This window comes from Equus quagga, chromosome 2 (genome assembly GCF_021613505.1).
Source record: "Equus quagga isolate Etosha38 chromosome 2, UCLA_HA_Equagga_1.0, whole genome shotgun sequence".
NCBI classification, from domain to species: domain Eukaryota; kingdom Metazoa; phylum Chordata; class Mammalia; order Perissodactyla; family Equidae; genus Equus; species Equus quagga.
In genome coordinates, this window is record NC_060268.1 from 176,569,906 (window position 1) to 176,590,440 (window position 20,535).

Consider the following 20,535-nt stretch of genomic DNA (forward strand, 5'->3'; position numbering starts at 1 on the left):
ACAGTCTGGATTGGCCCATACACCCAGCATGGTATGGGGCTTTTTTGCTTCCTCTCCTTTAAGCCCCACAAGTGTTACAGCCCCTGTCCACACGAGGAGACTGCTCAGTTAGCATGCTGCCTGGTGTCCTGCAGACAGCACCTGTCAAATGCAGGTGCGCGGGCCCAGCTCAGGCGCACAGTGGGGCCCGCCCGCAGTGCCCTGCAGCCGGACCAACAGCAGGGCAGGGAGCCCCCAGGCCTGTGCCCCAGGCACTATCCTGATCTCGGCAAATCTTGAGGTGCAGGGGAGCATGGCACTCTCCTTCCCCTGCTGCGGGAGTCACCAGGGTGAAGAGCGGGGCAAGCTGGGCTGGAGGGCAGATGCTGCTCCCCTGGGGCCTCATCCAGAGCGCAGGCCAGCACCAGGCCGGCGCCCAGCCAGGGGCCTCACCTGAGGAAACAGCTGAGGGGCTGTTAGGGGCTGGAGGCCTGTTGAGGCCACTCTGTGCCCTCTCCTCGGGTGGGGAACGTGTGGGAGCCACTGTGCTTGCAGAGCCTCCCCTGGCCTCTGCCCTTCCAGTCATGGGGGAGGTGAGGCAGGGTCCCTGTGTCCCTGGGCCTTGGTGCCACAGGCTGCCAGGGAGGGGCTGGGGAGCTCTCCGCACCCCAAGCAGCCTTGCTTCCCCTCTATTGTGAACTAGGCGTTCATAGGCCATTTTGTTTGAAAAAGAATCTGCTGCTAAACACAAAAGAAACAAGAGTCTAAACGGAGAGCTCAGGCACCTCAAAGATGTTCTAGGCAGAAGCTGTGGTCAGATCATGAGGGCAAACACGGGGTCACAAAAATTAAGCCTCTCCAGCCTGTCCTCAAGGCTGCAAACAGCATGGTCTCCTGAGTTGGGTTAGCCAGGGGCCCCCGACGGAGGGCCAGGCCAAGGGACTGATGCCAGGAGCCACTCTGGGCTGAGCTGCATGCACTGGCATCCCTGTGGCCAGAGTGGTACAGGTCTGAGCCAGGCTGCCTTCCGTGGAGTGTGGAGGCCCAGCCTATGCCACCTCCATGGCTATCCTGGTGGGCAGGTGGCCCTACAGGGCGCCAGGCCAGCCACTCCATCACAGTATACCTGGAGCCAACTGCCATGTGGCCTTGCCTCTCGGCTGAGGGCTGATCTGATGGGCTCACGAGGGCTCTGTGAAAGGCAGCTTCCCATTGCTCCTAACTTGGAAATTACACAGAGGGGTGTCTCCACTCCGCTGTCTCGGGGTCCCTGTTTCCTGGCTGGAGTGAGGAGCTGGGCCCTGTCAACCCCTGAACACGCACACCCACACGCGTGCACACACACGCACACAGACACAGCCCCGGGCTGTGCTGCTTGGACCATGCCTCTGTAAGGGCTCCCCCGTGCCCACAGTGGTGGCTGGGGCCAGCCCTCCCCCTCACAGTCACTCACACAGCCTCCTGCGTTCAAGGCTGTTGACAGCTCCGAGATGTCCGCATCCCCGTTTCATTGACCCAACCCTGAGGCTGAGGGGACGGAAGGGTCCAGTCTCTGTCCCTGCCAGCCCAGAGCCAGCGCGCCCAGGGCAGAGGGGGGACCCATCGATGCGCCACTCCCAACAGAAACCACACAGCAGGCTCCCACGGGCAGGTGCTGAACCAGGAAGCTTTATTTACACAGTAAAAGTAACAAGCAAATTCCTGAGAGACTAGAGCGGCTCTAGTGCAAGACAGTCACGGCCTGCGCGGAGGACAGGCTGCGGCAATGGGAGGGGACAGACCCAGTGCCTTCCACACCAGATCACTCTGCCCGGGCGGGGCCTGGCCCAGCACATGTGCTGGCCGCCACACCTCCCGAGGCTCTGCAAGACCAACAATGTATGGTTCGGGAAAGCACGCCATGGCTCCAGAAACAGCCTACACACCGTCACCCGAGCCCCCAGGACGTCTCCTCCACGCACTGAAAACACAACTTCTTTGCCAAAGAGACTATGCTAGAAGGTCAGACTATCCTATCTAGGCTACAAGATCTCTGCTGCAGTCTGGGATTTTTTTAAAAATCTTTTTTTCTTCTTTTCTCTTTAAAGAGGCATGGTTTTCTCTTGACTGGTGCCCAGGGCAGGGGTTTGACCAACTGTGCGGACCTGGCAAGATGTGGCATCATTGCCCACAAGGGAGCCGGGTGCCAGGGCGGTACCCGCTGGGTCCTGGCCAGGCTGCCAAGCCTGCTGCTGGGCTGTGCTGCTCACGCCCCGGTGGCAGAGCCCGAAGCTTCCACCGTTCAGGTGACCAGCCCCAGGCCACAGAGTGCGGACGACCTGAACCCTGGGGGAAGACACGGAGGAGCTCGAGCCCAAACCAGTGCACAGCCCCCAGGGCGCAGTCCAGACGCCATGGCCGCCTGTTCAAAAGCGGGGTCCCTGCACTGGGGACCCACCGGGACATTTGGGTTTTTCTTTTTAATGTGGGCTTTTCCTTTATTTAAATTTTTTTTCAGCATACAAATTCACAAAACTTTCCTGCTACAAAAATTTTGTTGAAAAATAAGGCTTTCTGAGAATGAAAATCCGTGTATATGGTGAGCACAAGCTCCACCGTGGCTGGACGGTGCGTCTGCCCGTGGCCCTGCCAGGCCCGGCTGCCACCGCGAATAAGGCAAGGGGGTTGCAGGCATGTAAATGGCAAGGCCATGGCCCGAGCTGGAGGACGCTCCTCTGGAGTAGGGAGACGCGGGCCAGCAAGCTGCCCCTCCCCACGGCTCTCCTGGAGCCCTGATCCCGCTCTCGTGGTTCAGGCCCCGGGCAGGCGGGCAGCCTGGTACAGCCCTCCTCCCTGGCTCTGAACTCCCCCAGCCTTACCGCAGAGGCAGGAGTTTATGGGAGTCGGCTGCGAGAGGCAGGGCCCCCACAAAAGTGAGGCTCCTGCAGGGCGAGTCCGCCAGCCCGCAGCTGCCCCGGCGGGACGGCCACCTGGGGTCGGAGAGAGCCTCCTGGGCGAGCGTTCCTCCAAGAGCAGAAGTCTTGGTGCCAGCGGGTTGTGCACGAACGGGCCTCTCTGGGCAGTGTGGGCACCTTTTAGCTGGGGTCTGCTCTCTCCAATCAAAGACAAACATGAAACCAACTGACGGACATTTCTTTCTCTGAGCAGAAAGGACACTGGCCGTCTTCTCCCCTCACTGCTGCTGGTGTGGGCTTGGGCTAGGAGCTTCTGAGGGGGCAGGGACAGCCAAGAGGGACCTGAGGAGGCTGGAAAGAACCAAACTCTGCCCTGCCCTGGGCCAGGATGGTTTCTGCCCGAAAGCGCCCTGGGGCTGGGCCTGTGGGTAGATGGGACCGGCTTGCAGGGAGGGCCATTTCACAAGCTCCTGCTTGTCCTTCCCTGCCATGAGGCCTGAGAGGGGGGAGGCGGCAGGCAAGGTCTGAGGGTAGGTCACCTGCACCACAGCCCTGTGACACACACCCACCACCGTGTACCTCCCCTTCTGGTCCCAGGAGAGGCAGCCAGGGCTGCTGCCCAGGCCTATCCTGGCTCAGCCCTCTGTCCCTCAGTGTGGCATGGACCAGGAGATGGGGCCCTGCCTCCCTTCCCAAAGGAAGGCCTGCTTTAGAGGCCACGCTCCTCTGTGGCCACTCTTGGTGTGGGCCAGGTGCCACACCTCCCACCTCAGAGGCATCAGCTCATGCTCTCCGAGTTCACATGCTGCCAGACATCACACAACTGCCCCAGCCTCCTCCGGATTTGCTCTAAGATGTGGTCTCTACAACCCACCAGGCAGGGATCAGGCAAGATGTCATCGTGGACCCAGAGCCGCCAGCTCTCTGAGTTGGCTCTCCAGGGTCCCAAGGGGATGTGCCTCTGGTGGGAGCCACCGGAGGCATAGCTGGTTCCTGCCGCAAGGTGGCCCAGCACCCGCACACCCATTACACTGTCCAGACAGAGGCTTTCAGTGCAACCTCAGAGGGCCACTGAGTTAGGGATTCTGCCAGCATCTTAAGGCTGATTTTTAAGAAAAGCCACCTACAATCAGAACTTGAGCCATGACACTTTTGATGCAGTAAAAAAGTGAAGGTTTAAATAAAGTTTCCCAAACAGGGTCATTCTTTAGGAGAAAGAAGGTGAGAACCATCTGTACTCAACCTGTGGAAGTGCGGCATTTGCTGTCAACAGGAGAGGAGCTGAAGCAGCGACGTGAAAGCGCCTTGATCACGTGTTGGCAATCCCGAGAGAGAACACCCCAGTGATTTTTAGCCTCATGGGAAAAGGAGCCATAAGTTGCTCATAAGTTGACCAAATTGCTATTGTCTGTAGAAGATGCCAAGTTCACTAAAAGCCAGATTCCAAGAGGGCAGAGCCCATGTGGTGTGTCTGCCGGCCAGGCAGGGAGGGCTGCCTGAGAGCAAAGCCTCAGGGGGTCAGGGAGTCCGCGGGTGGAACCAGGGCGGGTGTGCGCGTCAACCCCTGTGCGTGTGGTGGGACCACAGCAGGAGGCAGCACTTAAGACACTCTGTCCCGCAGCCGACCAGCAGGTGGGCTTGTCTTGAGGTGGACGGCACACCTTGATTAAGGCCAGCTCTCCCCACCCACCAAGGAGAATGTGCCTGGAATCCTGCAGGGGCCTCGCAGGTCCCCCACCCAGGGCCCCCAAGAGCATCCAGCAGACATCCTTCACCCTCAAAATGTGACAGGGCCTAGATTTGTGCACCTGCTCATAGCTCCTGCCTCCTGAGGACGTTTTCAAGAGGTCGCTCTTTTATGGTGACATGTCTCCACTCACCTGAATCAACTCAGCTAATCATGTAGGGATACGTTAGCCACGAGGATGGCTGCCAGCTGCCAGCGCGGCCCCCAGGGTAGCAGAGTGCCATGGGGCCAGGCTCTCCACACCACCGGAGAGGCAAGTAGGCCTGTCTTTTTGGCCAAGAGATCCAGCAAATGCCTGCCCAGCGCAGGGGGCCTCTAACAAGCACCCCAAGTCGTTCCCTGGGACCCGAGAGTTCAGACGTGGAGGGCCACCCCAGCACCCCAGGGCCTCTGTCTCCCACACTTGGAATTAAGGCCAAGGTGCTACTACAGAAGGAAGCGTCTCCCGAACCTTCCCGAACCTGAAGCAGGGAGATGTGGGAGAGAAGGCACGGAATAAAACTGAGTGAACGGAGCTGTGGGGCCGACTCCCCAAAACTGAACCTGAGCAGGAGGCCAAGAAGGGCCTTGACACCACTGGATGGACCTGAGCCCAGGCCGCCCGACAAGCCCCGCCGGCTGGAAACCGGGATTCGCACAGAGAGGCCAGTCCTGTCGGAAGTGCCACAAGTGCCAGGCGGGGCGGCGATGTCCCACAAGGAAACAGGGGCAATAGACCCAAACCAAGAAGCTGCTTTATCGGCGACAGCAGTTCGCGGACCGTGGCTGCCGTGCTGTGAGCGGCTGAGCGTTCCACCGTGTGGTGCGGCCGGGTCGCCTGGCCCTGGGCCAGGACCCCTGCAGGCTGGACAGCCTCTCCAGGAGGCGGGTGGGCTCGCTCCCTGGGACCCAGCGCCTTCCAGGAAGCTTTCATCAGGCCCAGGAGTGGGGCTCCCCCCTTCCAATGCCCACCCTGTACCCAGAGGGAGGCCGTCGATTCTAATGCACCCCCACCCCTGACCAGGGGCCCGCAACCCCCTCAGTTGTTCTCTATCTGTTCAATGTCCAGCTCGCCGTCCAGGGAGCAGGGGCTGTTCTCGGTGGCCCTGCGGTCCCGCCAGGCTGTAGCCGACTCCCCCCTCCTGCCGCAGCCCTCGTCCAGGGCACAGCCATCTGACTCCTCACAGCACGGCTCTTCCTTGCAGGCCAAGTGGTCGTCAAAGGGCGGGGCGAGAGACTCGGGGACCGGGGTCCCGGCAGGGGTCCTGCCCCCCGTGCCGGAGGCCGAGGCCGAGAGCAAGGCGGTCCAGGACCTGGTGCCACTGATGAGGGCAAAGGGGCTGTGGGGGCCGCAGTCTTCCATCCCTGCGCTCAGACAGCTGAGGCTGCTGAAGGTCTGACAGTTCTGTGGGAGAGACAGACACACAGGTCACTAAGGGTCACACTCCCTTCCCAGAACCCAAGGACTGCACACCCCACAAAGCCCACGGGCCTGTCAATGGGGTCGCCAGGGGGTGGAAGACCACTCAAACCCTGGCTTCCTCCACCAGCTAGGCAAGGAAGAGGGGCCGTCGTCGGCAACTCACTCACGAAGAAATACCCCTGGCCAATGAATACGTGTTAATAAAGAAACGCAAAATTCAGTTATTCACCTACAAATTGGAAAGAGCGCAACTTGATACTCCCCAATTTGCGGAGGCTGCAGAGAAAAGAGCAGGCTCAGAACCCTTCCCGCACAAGCTTTCTGAAGGGCGAGGTGGTAAAAACAGATCAGATTCCTTCATTGGGCAACTTCACTTCTAGGATTCCTACCTACAGAAAACAACTGAGGATGCACGCACAAATTCAGCGATGTGAGCGTTCCTATCAAGCTGCCAAAGGGGAAAGGAGAGAGCAAGCCGATCCCCTCAATGATGGCTACACAGGACAGGTCTTTTCAGGCGTGGGAAGGCTCTTCAGCAATTAAAAAGTCCACAGCAGGAGAGAATTGATGGATGCAACTGGAGACGTTGCTAGGCTGCACTGCTGCACATGGAGGGGCGTAATGCCCACCCCACCCACTCGCCACCCCGCAGATGGGGAGATGGCTCCACAGGGTTGAGCTGGCGTTCCAACCTGGTGCACATCACAGCCATCCAGGGAGCTGGTCTCCACAGGAGCCCTGGGCCCCGCCTGGAGATGCTGATTCTCCAGGTGAGTCGGGCCCTGTGCTCTCCACAGGCCCTCTGGTGGCAGACGCCACAGCTCTGCTGGAGGAGAGGCCCAGCTCTAGGCTGGTTCTGGTGCTCATCAGCTGGGGATGTCACGCAGAGCCATCAGCCTCCCTAGGCCTCGGCTGCCTCATCTGTAAGAGGCAAGCAATGGTCCCTGCCTGTCCCACAGGACCCTTTGAGATCCCAGTGAGAGAGTGTGGCTGTCAAGAGCTCCCCACCCAAGTGCTGCCCCTGTGTGGGGCTGGCCTGGAGAAGTAGGCAGCCTGGGGCCTGCCGGAGCGGCGGACGCAGACGCAACTAGAACACCAGGGAGCTCGGGGCTACCGGAGCTCACAAGGCGGGGCAGGCCCAGCACTGTGCACAGAAGGTTCAGTTAAATGCCTGCTTTCATGGCAGAGCACAAAATCAGGACAGAGGATTGTGGCTAGGGGCGCCCACAGCCCAGCCCTGGAGATCCCCAATAGGACCAGCAGCAACATGGTCCCTTCTCAGAGGGGACGCAACAGAAGAGATGTGCGTGGAAGGCAGGGGAGAGGACTCTGGGCTTTTGCTTCTTCCCTGCATGCTGTGGGGCACGGAGGCACAGAGGCAAGGACGTGGGGCACCACACGCCTCCGATGCCAAGATCACAGGCCTGTCCCGAGGGCCCTGGTCCTTTCACAGGCTACAGTGTGTCTGTCACTTTGAAATAAAGATGACCACTGCTATCACAATGAACAAGCTGCTGAAACAGGCTCGGCAAATGGAAAATAAAAGGCGCCGTCTCTGGAGGAAGGCGGCTAAGCCTGTCGTGCACACGCTCATTGTTCCCGAACACTCCATAGAGAAAACTGTTCTGATGGGTTTGCTTTTCATGGGATCTTTTGATTAAATGAGCAAAGTGAAGGCTAGCGTATTGGGAAGCTCCGGGAAAGAGCGCTGGGACCAAGGAGAGAAGGGGCTAGGCCACCCATTAGACCTGAGATGCTGGCCCAGGCCACGCAGGAGTCCAATCACAGCCTCACTGGACTGGGGACCACACAGTCCCCCGCCCCGGGCCACTGGAGGGTTCAGCAAGGCCCCCCAGTCTGCACAGAGCACATCCCCTCCCTCGACACAGCAAAGGCTGGCGACGGCTCCTCATGCAAAACAGGTCAGAATTCAAACCTGATGCTGGGGGAAGGCCCAAGATGCCTGTGATGGGAGGGTCTCTGAGCCCCATTCTCCTGGCTGGCATAGAGCTGAGCCAGGACAGAAGGAGAACTGGGTAGGGGCACAAAAAAGAGCGAAGACAGCCCAGCCTGGGCAGGAGGCATTAACCCCCACCCCCACCTGAGTCCCCATCCTTGCTGGCCCAGGTTGCCCAGGGCGGAGGAGGCCCAACTGTGAGGCTGGGAAGCATCATGGAGCTCAGGAGCCGGGAAGCCAGCTCCAACCCTGACACTTGGCTGGGCAATCTGTCTCTTTGCCTGAGAGAAGTGGTGGTATGTAAGAAATCTCCCTGAAGGGCAATGTGACTCCTGCTAGTATAAATAATAACATTCGTTGTCAGTCCAGTGAGCTGCGAATGGCCCACAAGTGACACGGAGACACTGATGCCTTGGCCCTCAAGATCGGCCACATCCCTTCACCCCAGAGTGAACACCCAGTGTCACTGTGTCTTGTGAGCCGTAAGGTGGACACAGTGGGAAGCACTGGCATCAACTGAACAGAAAGTGCCCCCGAGTCTGCATTCACCTCTTCATGCTGCTCAGATCATCCTGCCTGACCCTGTGCATTCCAATACCTAAGATGTTGGGGGGCAGCTCTTGTGCCTGACTTTATGGCAAATGTGATAGTGTGTGTCTGAGCACTGATCATGTTAAACATTAGCCATGCCGGCAGCCGGGTGCTGGGGGACCCCGGTTTGCTGGAACCTTTCAGAGACATAGCTTTTATCTCAAGTATCCCCCAGAGAAGGCTGAGGTCACACAGGCTGTGACAGATCTCTGCTACACACAGGCATCATGGCTTCAGACAAGACTCCACAACTTCTGGGCTTTGGCCCACCTGCCAAATAAGGGGTGGGCCAAGGGCACTCAGGGCCACCTCCATTCTGGCTGTCTGGAATTACTGTGTCCTGTTTGCTCTGCAGCAGGACAAAAAGCTGCAAGGTTTGGCTGGTGAATGTTAACACAAGCCAACTCCAGGATGCTAATGAACCCCAGCCCCCAACCGTCCCAAAGGCATCTGCTCCTTGGCTGCAAAGCCAGTGTCTCCATGAAAACTTTGTTGACTCAAAACTCAGCCACTTCAGCCACCATGAAAACCAAGACCCGCCTGCTGAATGCCCCAGCTGGTGGCATGCCCCACCAGCCAGGGAGGAATGTGACTGCCACAATGAGGCAGCGTGTGTCCTGCCGAGACTCTATCCCCAGGTGAGCCCACCCCCTGCCATGTCCAGGGCGCAGCCCATGCCCAGGCCCTGTGCCCACCATGCCCTGGGGGCAGGGTCCCACCCAGTCTCTCCTGGCAGCTCAAGCTGCCGAGAAGCCCAGCCCCCACAGAAGAATGCTGCATGGGCCTGTGGGAGCCCTGGAGGCCTGTGTGCCCTCAAAAATGTCTGGGGAAAGTTACTAACAAGCCCAAAGTGCAACATGAACACATCACTCCAGGGCAAATGGCTGTTCTGGGACAAACAGCCCCCCACTCCAAATTTTGTTCTCTCGAGGCCCAGCCCTGGCCCACCCATACAGGCTCAGGCCTGCCCAGGTAACAAAGCTCAGAGGGACTGTCCACGTGAGCTCAAGCTAGTGGCTGGAGACATCGGTCAGCACGCCAGTCCTAGAGTCTGGAATGACTTCAGAATGGAGCCCCTGAAAGTCAAGTTGTTCCATCAGACCCTCCAGACCTCAGCTCTGGCCGCCACGTCTCAGCCCACCCCAGCCAGTCTCCCAGGGCTTCTCAGCCAGGAGCAATGGCCTCTTCTGCACAGCCTTTCTGTGCAGATATATGTTCTGACACCCTCCTGGGTAGGAGGCCCCTGGCCAGGCTTTGGGGACAGAGACAAAGCTCCCTGCCTCCCAGTGCTCACCCGCCGGAACTCTGCAGCCCTCCTTGCAGACGGAGGCCCATCAGACCTGGGCAGTGAGAATACCCTGAGAGCCAGGCCTGGCTCTCCTCTCCACGCCTGGGCCTGTGCGCCCCACTGTGAAGAGTCTGGAGAGGGCTCAGCTCCTCGCCAGCGGAGGGCACCTCTGCCTGGAGCTGCAAGCTGAAAACCAAACGCCCCCTCGGAAAGCTCTCGCTAACTCAGCAGACACTCAGCCCCATCTTGCTGTGTGTGCCGACGGCCACCCACCCTGCCAAGTCCCAGGCGCTCGAGCTCCTTCCCTTCCCCAAGTACTAGGGCTCCCATGCCAGCCTGGGCAAGCACGAGGGAGGGACTCCAGAAACGTCTACTCAGCTGAGCTGCACCACACACCGTGTCAGTAATAACCCAGAAGTAAGGGGCGGGGCAGGGCACAAAAAGCCTCCCTGGGAACACTGCCTGCGTGCCTGGAGTCCCCACAAGATGAAGGGTAAAGGGCATCCCGGGGAAAAGGCAAGGGTGGGCTGTCAGCAGCTGTGGCTGAGAATGGGCAGCAGCAGCCCCCTTTCTCCTGGTCGTCTTGCCCTAAAGAGGACAGGCTCATTCCTGTCTCCCTGGGCCCTGACATGCCCCGAAACCTGGAAGAGCACGGGGATAGAGATTCTGGAGTCAGAGAAATTGGGCCCAAGTCTGGCTCCTCCACTGACAGTTGCCTCATTTGGAAACAGGAACAGTCGTTACTGGCTGGGCTGCTTCACAGGAGAAAACAGAAGCCAAGACAGGGCACCCATCCCTCTGCTGATGGCTCCCCGCCCCTTCCTCCTGAGAACTGCCCTGGGCTGGAAAGTCTAGGAGGTTACCCCTCTTGGTGGGTGGGGGGTGGGGGGGTAGCCCACAGCCAAGGTCTGGCTGACACAGGTGCCAGAGCTGCCCCAGACCTCAGAGGGATCCCAGCCCAAGGGCTCTTCACAGTGCAGAGCTCCTTCCCCTGTCCCATCCACCTCCCTCCAGGTTTCTCCTGAGAGCCACTCCAATCAATCACTTGGACCAGAATCCCCATCTCAGGCTCTGTTTCTAAGGAACAGCCTAAGAAGGGAGGTGAAAGCACTTTGTATGCTAACGTAGTTGTGCATTATACAACTGCTTATCAGTACTGCAGTTCGTTCCAGAACAGGAACACCAGGCCCTGGCCAGAGGTGGCCATCAGGGCTGTCAGGAGTCCAGCTGCCAGAACCAGCTGGCCTTGCGTCTGCTGGGGAGCAGAGGTTGTGGGGGACACCTCTCCTTGGTAAGTGCGTGTCCTAAGCATAGTGCCCACATGAAACTTCCTCTCAGCATCGTACTGGGACAAAACCCATCTCCCCAAGGCGCACGTGTGCTTCCCTTTCTCAGACAAGAAGTGTGACAGAGTCCCCTCCACTTCCCTCTCCTGGCTCAGTTCTTCAAGGCTGGCACATTCGCTTTTCCTCTTTTTAATGCTATCTCCCTCTTTTTAACCCAATTTTATGGATCTCTTTGTGTTACAGATTTCTAGGGGGCTACCTCAAATTCCTCTAGAAAGAGGGGCATAAACCAGTCCAAGCAAGTGAGGATCATCAGACCACGTACCCAGGCTGGCCTGTGTTTCCTGACCCCCTGCAGCCACTCCGCTGGAAGCTAGGCCGAGGGATCCAGCTAAGCTGAGGCATTTCTTTCCCAAACAGACACTTTCACAAGAACAGAATTCTCCAAGTATCAAGAAAATACCAGGCCATGAGGATGGCTAGTGGCCTGGAAATATTCTAAGCCTCATTCACACTGGAAGCTGGCACAGAGACAACCAGGATGGCAAGGCATATGGTTTCCGGGGTGGGGTTTGGGGGGCACTTATTAACTTTCTCAGAAAAGAGGGAAAAAGGCCCCAGCATATTTTTGGCCTATCTTTAATCCATCTTTGGTTAATCTGAATTTTGCATGAAGGCCAGACTCTCTCTCACAGGAAGGCCCGACACAAGGGGTCAGGTGGTGGGGCTGCTCCCCCAGGCTGCCCTGGGTCGGAGCTGTGTTTGGTCTGGTGTCAGGCAGGGGCTGGAGAGGGCCAAGCGCAATGGGCGTGGGTTGACCCCTCTCAGGGCTGCTGCACAGGTCCCGCTGAAGGCCAGCCCTTCACTCTTGGCATCTTACCGCGCTCCTGCTACAGCCCAGTTTCACTTCCTGTGCGGGCCGGGTCAGCTGCTCATCCAGACCTGCGTCAGGCCCAGCCCGCTTCTGCGAAAAACTTACCTTTGGACCCCACAAGAGGCAGCCCTTTTGAGCCTGGGCTGCTTCCCTACTCTCCAGAATAAGGGAAATGCCAGCCCCGCAACCCAGACAGGGAAGCCAGGTTGCTGCAACCTGAAAATAGGAAATAAAATTGCCTTGGGGGGAGCCCCTGGGGCCCAGTGAGCACTGCTGATTTGGCAATGGATACTCGAGGCTCTTCCCAGATCACAGGTTCTACCACCAACAGCCCGGGGCGAGGGGGGCAGGAAAGATCTGTGGGGTGGAAGGATGGCCTTGAGCAGTTACTGGAAGTCCCTGCCTTCCTGCACCACATTTCCTCAGCTCACTCTGCAGAGGCCACAAATGTTGACTGAGCACCTATTCACTTGGCAGGCTCCTTCTCACCCACTAACGCCCAGCTTTGCCTTGTCTCCTCTGGAAGCCAGCCCCAGCCCATGAGCACCTAGCCTGGCCCTGCACAGCCCTGACCCTCTGCCCCATTGCCTGGCTCAGAGGCCAGCTCACAGTAGGTGCCCAGGGCAGCCTGAGGAGACAGGAAGGAAGGACCCGCCCAGTCAGCCCCGCCTGGCTCAGCTTGTGTGTCTAGGCAGCCCTGAGGTCCCCAGGGTGCTGTGGGCAAGAAGAGGCCTTGGTGGCCCAGAGTCCCGCACGTCCTCTGACTGGTGGCCATCCCAGTGGCCCGAAGGCCCCTCTCTGCTCACACCCCACAGGCCACATTGTGGCGGACGATGTGTCTGCACCAGGCCCCCGGGTGGCGGATGGCCTGCCCGAACACAGAAGGTGTGGAAGCCGACGTCAAAGGGCCTCCGGCACTCTCACAATTGGAAAACAAACATTTTGTTTCTGTGGTGTGCATTCCGGCCAGCACACACTCAGGACGGGACATGTGAAACCACCTCACTCTCAGCTTGGCGTGAAGAGAATTCTTTGCCTAACAAAAGTTGAGGGACCTTTCCAAAGCACACAGGGCTCTGGCAGGAGACCAAGGCTAATATGCTGCCGGGACTCATGCAGTACCTGGGGCGGCTTCTGCAGCAGGGTTAGGGGCATGGAAGATGGCTCCAAGGCCCTCAGAGGGCATGGTGGGCACTGGTTCTTGTTCAGCTGCCTGGAGCTGGGTGCCCCAAGGGCCACATCGGGCACAGGGAGATGGGCTGCAGAGCACTGGGGCCCTCTCGGCTCCACCCCAGCAGCTCCATGTCTGCGTTCCAGATATTGGCTTCCAAAGAAAGGGGATCCTTTTCGGAAAAATTGCCAACCAGTTTAACAACCTCATCTGCAGATGGGCAGACTGAGGCCAAGAGGGGATGAGACTTGCCCCAAATTGCAAGCTAGTTGATGTGCAACCAGCCTCTTAACTTCTGGGCTGTGCTCAGGAGAAGATTCGATCCTTGGGCAGGACGGTGGCCTAGGAAAGGCTGGACAAGCCTGGGCTGGAATCTCAGCTCCGGTCTGCCCTCTGGGGGACCTTGACAATCATTAAACTTCTGAGCCTCAGTTTCTCATTTGTATAAGGTTAATAAGAGCCCCAAAGTCACAGACCTGTTTGGAGGGTTAATTGCAGCGAGACCACCTAGGAGGCCAGGGCGGATGCTTGGCAAACCTGAGCGCCCCTCTCCCACCCTCCGCCTACCCACTGCCCGCGGGCTCAGAGCTGTGCCCGTGGCTCCCTGTGGACACAGTGCTGCACAGCAAAGCGAGCTGCGGAGGCCAGGGGCTCAGCTTTGGGAAGAGAATCTATACCACAGGCAGTCAAACACAACTGCCCTTTTCAACTGTAACCTACTTTTAGGAGCAAGAAGGCATGCCAGCAACAAAAAAGATAAAATCTCTAGGAATAAAAATACAAGAACTGGCAAAACTGATAGGAAGAAAACCTTAAAGAACACAAATGTAGACTCGAACAAATAAAAAGACATCCTGTGTTGTGGACAGGAAGACTTGAGCTCAAGAAGGTGTCAATTCTCCCCAAGTTAATTCATAAGTCTCATACAATCCCAATCTAAAATATCAAGCGTCCCCCTTCCCCCCACCATCTGAAGAGAAGATGATTCTCAACTTTTTAATGAAAAAATAAACAGATGAGATTAGTCAAGAAACCTCTGTAAAGAACAATGAGGCAGGACTAGCCGTACCAGGTGCTAAAACATATTAACAAAGCCGCAATAAGTAAGAGTATACTACTACATGAGGACGCACCGAGAACGTTCTGAAATAGACCCCATTCAGTAGAGGATAAAGGTGCAGTCTCAAAGCGGAGAGGAAATGATGGCCTTTTCAGTAGGTGGTATTGAGACAAATGTGCCAGATCAAAAAAAAGAGTTTGGATCCGTATTTACACCACACACACAGGATAAACTCCACACGGACCAAAGATCGCAATATAAAATCGTAAAAGTACTAAAAGTAAACACAGGCAAATTCCTTTATAATCTTGGAATAGACAAGCTTTTCTAAAACTCAAAATCCAGAGTCACAAAGAAATAAGTTAATAAATTTGATAAAAACATATACATGTCAAAAAATAAAAGAACTGGTGGGAATGTAAAATTGTGCAGTCACTTTGGCCAACAGGTTGGCAGTTTCTCAAAATGATAAACATAGTTCACAAATGACCCAGCAAGTCCATCCCTAGGTATATGCCTAAGAGAAATGAAAATACATGCCCACACAAAAGGGTGTACATAAATGTTCATAGCAGTATTACTCACAATAGCCAAAAAGCAGAAAGAACCCAAATCCCAATCCATCAACGAGCAATGGATACGTCAAATGCGGTCCTTCTGTACAATGGAATATTATCTGCCCATAAAAGGAATGAAGTACTGATGCTTGCTGTAACATGATAAACCGTGAAAACATTATGGAGCTCAGCGAAAGAAGCCAGTCACCAAGAGACCACATATTGTATGATTCCATTTACGTGAACTATCCAGAATAGGTAAATCCAGAGAGACAGAAAGTACATTAGTGGTTGGTTGGCTGGGGCTGGGAGTGGCTGAGGGCAATAAGTAGTGACTGCCAATAGGCATAGGGTTTCTTTTTGGCGTGATGAAAAATGTTCTAAAATTGATTGTGGTGATGGTTGCACAATTCTGTGAATATACTGAAAATCACTAAAATTGTACACTTTAAATGGGTGAATTTTATAATATGTGAATTATACCTCAATAGAGGTGTTAAAGAATGCCAAAAGCAAAGTCAAAAAACAAAACAAATTAGAAATAAACACTTGCAACTCATATCACAGGCAAAAACTAATCTCCCTAATATACAAGAGAGTAGAAAAAGACCAACAATTCAACTTTTTTAAAAGGGCAAATGAACACAGTAAAGGACATATGAATGGCCTTTAAATATACAAAAAGATGCTCAAGTGATTAGAAAAATACAAACTAAAATGACAAAGAGAAACTATTTTTCACCTATCTAGTTGGCAAAATCCACATTAGACCAGTGTCTGTTGAGGTGGCAGTGGGGAAATGGACCACCTCCAGCCTCCATCACGGTGCACAGCTCCCACAACATCACCTGGGCAACATCCTCCAAGACAAGAGACCACACAACCTGTGGCCCAGCAATCCGACTGGTGGGATGTGCCCCACATGAGATATGCCTGCCACATCTGAAAGGGTTCATGAGCGCTGCAATTCACAGCCGAAGGAGACTGCACACCGCTGAGGGGTCCATTAGCAGGGGCCTGGGAAAGAAAGTGGGGCACATCCATGCACCAGAACATCCTGCAGCAGGAAAAAAGGAGGTAGCAGCCTTTCCAACATGGAAAAACCTCCAGGATCTATTATTTAAGAAAGCAAGATGTGGAAAGGTAGATATAGCGTGCTATCTTTTATATAAGAAAGCAGAATAAAATAAGAATCAAAATTTTTATTTGATTGTATCTGCATAAAGGAATTCCAGAAGGACCACAAGAAACACATAAGCAGTTAACCTGAGGGCATGGAGGATGGGAGAGATGGGGGTAAGACTTTCCACTGTATACTGTTTTAGTTTTTGAAGATGTGAATGTACCATGTACCAAAAACTAAAATGTGTGTGTATTTTAAGAGAAGGGGACACAATAAGTTAGGAATGGAGAAAAGGATGACCCACAGGCCAAAATCTTATTCAAATCGCCACTCATATTTCCCAAAAAAGAAGCCCCTCCTCCATCTCTATACTAAATCATTTTTGATGTTTCTCCACCAAAGTTCTTTTTGACTTTTCTTCTCTACTTATTGGCAGGAACAAAACTTAAGCATTTTTAAAAACGGCACTTTGCAAAACTGTTCGGACAAAAAACTCCTACCAGTCCCAAGGTTCCTGCACTTAATAATCACCAAATTAAATAGGAGTTTCACACAAGCACAGAATGTGAAAACATCAGGAAGAGCCAATCCCTGTATGGTAAATGGGCCACACATGTGCCAGACATCTGCATGAGGGTGGTCGGTCGTGCAGGCCTTTCCCCGTGGCTGGTAGGCGCTTTCATAGGACACAGAAAGGGGAAACCCCTGGAAAACATCTTGCTGTTGTGGAGGTTAGCAAGGCCCTCTGCCTGCCTGACGGGCTGGCTTGGGGCTTCTTGCTCCATAGGAGAACACTGCCAGTCTTTGTAGGTGACCCAAAGCGGGGCTGGGGGCTGCTTTGTGCCTGAAACTCTGGCTTTCCTTAAACAAGGCTGCTCTTGGACTGCACACCAGCCTTGTCCAAATGGGCCAGCGTCAGCCATTCAGAGCAGCTGCCTGGCCCTGCCCACGGCAGCGAAAGAAGGAAGCTGCTTGTTTGTCAGAAATGGTCTGGGGGGAATGGCCCCTCATGTCTGCCGAGGCTCACTGCCACAGGAACGTTATGACACACGGAGGAAGATGGACGTTTGGGCCAGGTGTCTACAATTCTGGTGCGTGTGAACACGGAGCCCCCGTTTCCACCTGTCATCATATTTTTACACCTGGCAAAGAGATGAGAAGCAGAGATTAAGTTCAAAGTGTCAGATTCAGCTGGATTTCCTTTCACTTTGGGGGCGGGGGGAATCTCTTCTCTCCTCCCCAACAAAAAAACTTAAATCATAAAGAAAGGCAGACAAACATTGCAGAAACACAATTGACTGATTTATCTCCTCAAATAGGCCTCAGCATGGAAAACTCCAGAAGCAAACCACGCCCCTTAGACTACCCCTTTCATTGGTGAAGCACTCCCCTCTGGCTCGAAAGGACTATCAAGTGCTTTCATGCCCCTCTCACTCCCACCCTCTCTGGTTTGGTTCAACCCCTTCCGAGCTCTGCACCTTTAGGGCCCTGGCCCCGCACTTCAAGGAGGACAGTGCCTGAGCAGGACCTGGAGGACCACCTGCATGGCCAGGACCCATCCCACATCATTGGCTCCTTCCAGCCTCCACATCGAGATCAATGGCATTGCAGGAATGGACTTCACAGCAAATGGCCACTTAGCACTCATTCCAAGCTAAATGGCCCGTGCCAGAGGGCCAGGAGAGGAAAAAGAAACACACCCCCCACGCCTGCTGTCTAGAACCTCTGCTGTCTCCTAGGGCCAAACACTGGAAAATCCAAACACAACTTGCCACAGTCAGACTGAACTCCAGGCAAACCCGAGGCAGAGAGAGCCTGAGCCAACGATCATAGGATAAGGCCAGCTCCCTACTGTGCACGCACACCCCTCTTAACTCCTAGGAGCCACCATCTTGGCCAGTCCCACACAGAACGAGCTCACCTCAAGCTCAGAGCCTGTCAACGGAGCCAGAATGGGAGAACAGGTGTGGGGAGCAGGGACATGCTGGAGACCCCAAAGAAGGGGCCTCTCCCCCCTGAGTGGACCGGCCCTGACCACCCACAGGGCATCCTGGTCTGCCCAGGTCCCCTGAGAGGGACATAGTAGAGCCACTGGGAAGAGGCACCAGAGAGCCAATACAAAATGTCTGGCTGCCCTCACTCCTGCAGCATCAAGAGAATTCCCCCACCAAATCCAGAGCGGCTCCTCATTGGCTACGAAGCTGGCCATGTCACAAGCCATCCAGCCTCTCCCTTCCTCTGTGACTTGGTCCAAGGTCAGGAGTCCAAGGGCAACAGTACCCCCTAGGAAGGCACTGCTGGTGGGATAGTGAGCCCTGGCAGGGGCATCAGAAATGGGGGCCTCAGGCAAATCCTGCTCCCCTCTGGGCCTCCACCTGTCCTCTGTTCTGAGGAGGGGTCCCTCAGGGTCCCTCATGGCTCCGGGCCTCATGGCAGTCTGCAGAAAGCAGGAGACGACAAGCACATTCTAAGGGCACCTGATGGGGATGTGGGCACCTGGCTTCTGGCTCCAGCCTGCCTCGCACTGGGTGTGTCCTGGAAAAGTCCTGCCGGCTCTGGGCCCATCTACACAATGAGGGAGTCATCCTGCACGAGCCCAGGGTGTCCCTGCCCTTCCTTGACAGGCTGCTGTGCCAGACTGGCTTCGACAGGACATGAGGCCTGGCACCAAATACAAATCGGAACTGTACCTCCACTCCAACGTTTCATGGGCCTCTCAGCTCCACGAGTCTCAAACCTGACCCAGCACCTTCCTTCCCAGACCCTCATGAAGAGCAAACACCTCACTTCAGGGCCAAAGGCCTGACAGCCCCATCCCTGCCTCCTCGCGCCCTCCCTGCCCACTCAGGCTCCTCTGGATGCACTATGCTCTCCTGGGGGTGCCCTGCCTCAACCCCCTTAATAAACCTCTCTCTCCCTTCACAGTCCAGCTAAAATGCGCTCCCCTACACCCCTCCAAAGGCCTCTTAGAGCCTCCTTGCCCCACACCCTCAATCCTAGAGCCCCCACACCCACATCCATGGGCTGCTGGCAGGGCTGCAGAGGGCTCAGCCAGGGAGCAAGGCTTCTGCTCGCTGTATCCCTGATGACTAGAGGAACTGGGTTGGGTGGCTGAATGAAGTGTTGAAAACACTGACCCATGTGGGGTGGAATCCTGCCTCTGCCACTAGGATTGGTGTTCCCTTGGGCTCCTTATGCAACCTGAGTTTTTCTTTCTCTATCTGTAAAATGGGGAAACAAAACTGCCCTCACAGGGCTGAAATGACATCATAAACAGGGCCTGTCTCAGCAGGATTTCAACACTTTATGGTGCCCAGCTGCACCAAGATGGAGCGGAGGGCCCATGTTGCCACAGCAGCCCCAGCAGAAGCAGCATAAGGAGAACCATTTACCTGAGCTGCATCCCACCTGGAAGTGGTCTGTGAGAGCAGAAATCCAAGGCATGCTGGGGAAAAGAGAGGCTATGCTGGCCTTCGCTGGCCACTGCGGGGGCGAGGAGAGGCAGCAGCCCAGCTGGGCTTGGCCAGCATGTCCCAGCGTGCCTGGGCAGGGCAGGTGGCCATGGACATGCCTGCTGGAGGTGGGTGCGGCAGGACATTCCTGGGCACATTCCGCCTCTCTGGGCTCGGCTGTCCCCACCCACAGAGCCAAAGGTGAGTGGCAGGGACACTGTGGGGCCCTGGTGCTCCTGAGCCCTGGAGGCCCTGTTAGAGGGCTGCCTCTCCTGACAGCTTTATCTCACCTGGAGGCAGGCAAGACACTTAATTAGCTATGGGGGGTGGAGGAAGAGTCACCCCGGACTCTTGCCCAGCAGGGACCCTTCCTGGGGTGACCTGCCCTCTCACCTGTGTCATTTCTGTCTCCAACCAAACTGTGGCAGGGCAGGGTTTGCGTCACAGGGTGCCTGGGCAGCTGGGCAGGAGTCCAGTAGAGGGCCAGGAGCCGTGGTTTGGAGTCCTAGCTCTGCCCAGTGCCCCAGGGGTGACTTGAGTAGGTCTCTCATCCCCTCTGGGAGCCCAGTTCCTCTGAGCTGCAGTGAGAGATGACAAGGGACAATCTTGGAGGTCAGAGAGGGTGCAAAGATCTGGGAGGCTGCATAGTGCTCACCAGAGTTCTCCTGGATGCTTGTGGTCACCAGCCCAACACACTCCTCAGTCTTTGCTGCCCAGGGACGCCCTGGCAGGGAACCCCTAGTGCAGAGGCTCCTGGGCTGCAGGGGTGGGGGGTAGGGTAGCATGGGAAGGGATTCTGTATCTTCCCCCAGGACCAGGACAACCCCCCACCCCAGCAGGAGGTCCAGATTCTGGGCCAGGGGCAGGCACCCAGGAGACATTTTCTTAAAGGGCACTGGATGTGCCAAAGAGGCCAGAAAGCGGCCTCAGCAGCACAGCTGTGGCCTGGAGCACACTCTTTGCCACCAAATAGACGCAGGAGTGGAGGATCTGCTGCTCTCCAAGTGACTCTGGGCAAGTCATTTTCCCTCTCAGAACCATGATAGGAATCATGATGCTGACCTCGCAAGGGAGCCTGTGGAGGGCCCAGCCCAAGGCCTCAGTGTGCTGATAGAATGTGGTTCCCACTTGCAGGCCTGACCGTGGGCTCCGGA

At 56.0% G+C, this 20,535-nt stretch overlaps 1 protein-coding gene across 3 annotated transcripts in view; it reads right to left on the minus strand.

Annotated features, from left to right (window-relative positions):
• Window positions 1–1,625: 1,625 nt before the first annotated feature.
• FAM53B (family with sequence similarity 53 member B) overlaps window positions 1,626–20,535 on the minus strand; it is a 121,298-nt gene continuing 102,388 nt past the window's right edge. For all 3 annotated transcript variants that reach the window (XM_046653472.1, XM_046653474.1, XM_046653473.1), the window contains one exon: window positions 1,626–6,004. In XM_046653472.1, the coding sequence (XP_046509428.1) occupies window positions 5,639–6,004 (366 nt within the window). In that variant the 3' untranslated portion in view covers window positions 1,626–5,638. The remainder of the gene's footprint in view (window positions 6,005–20,535) is intronic.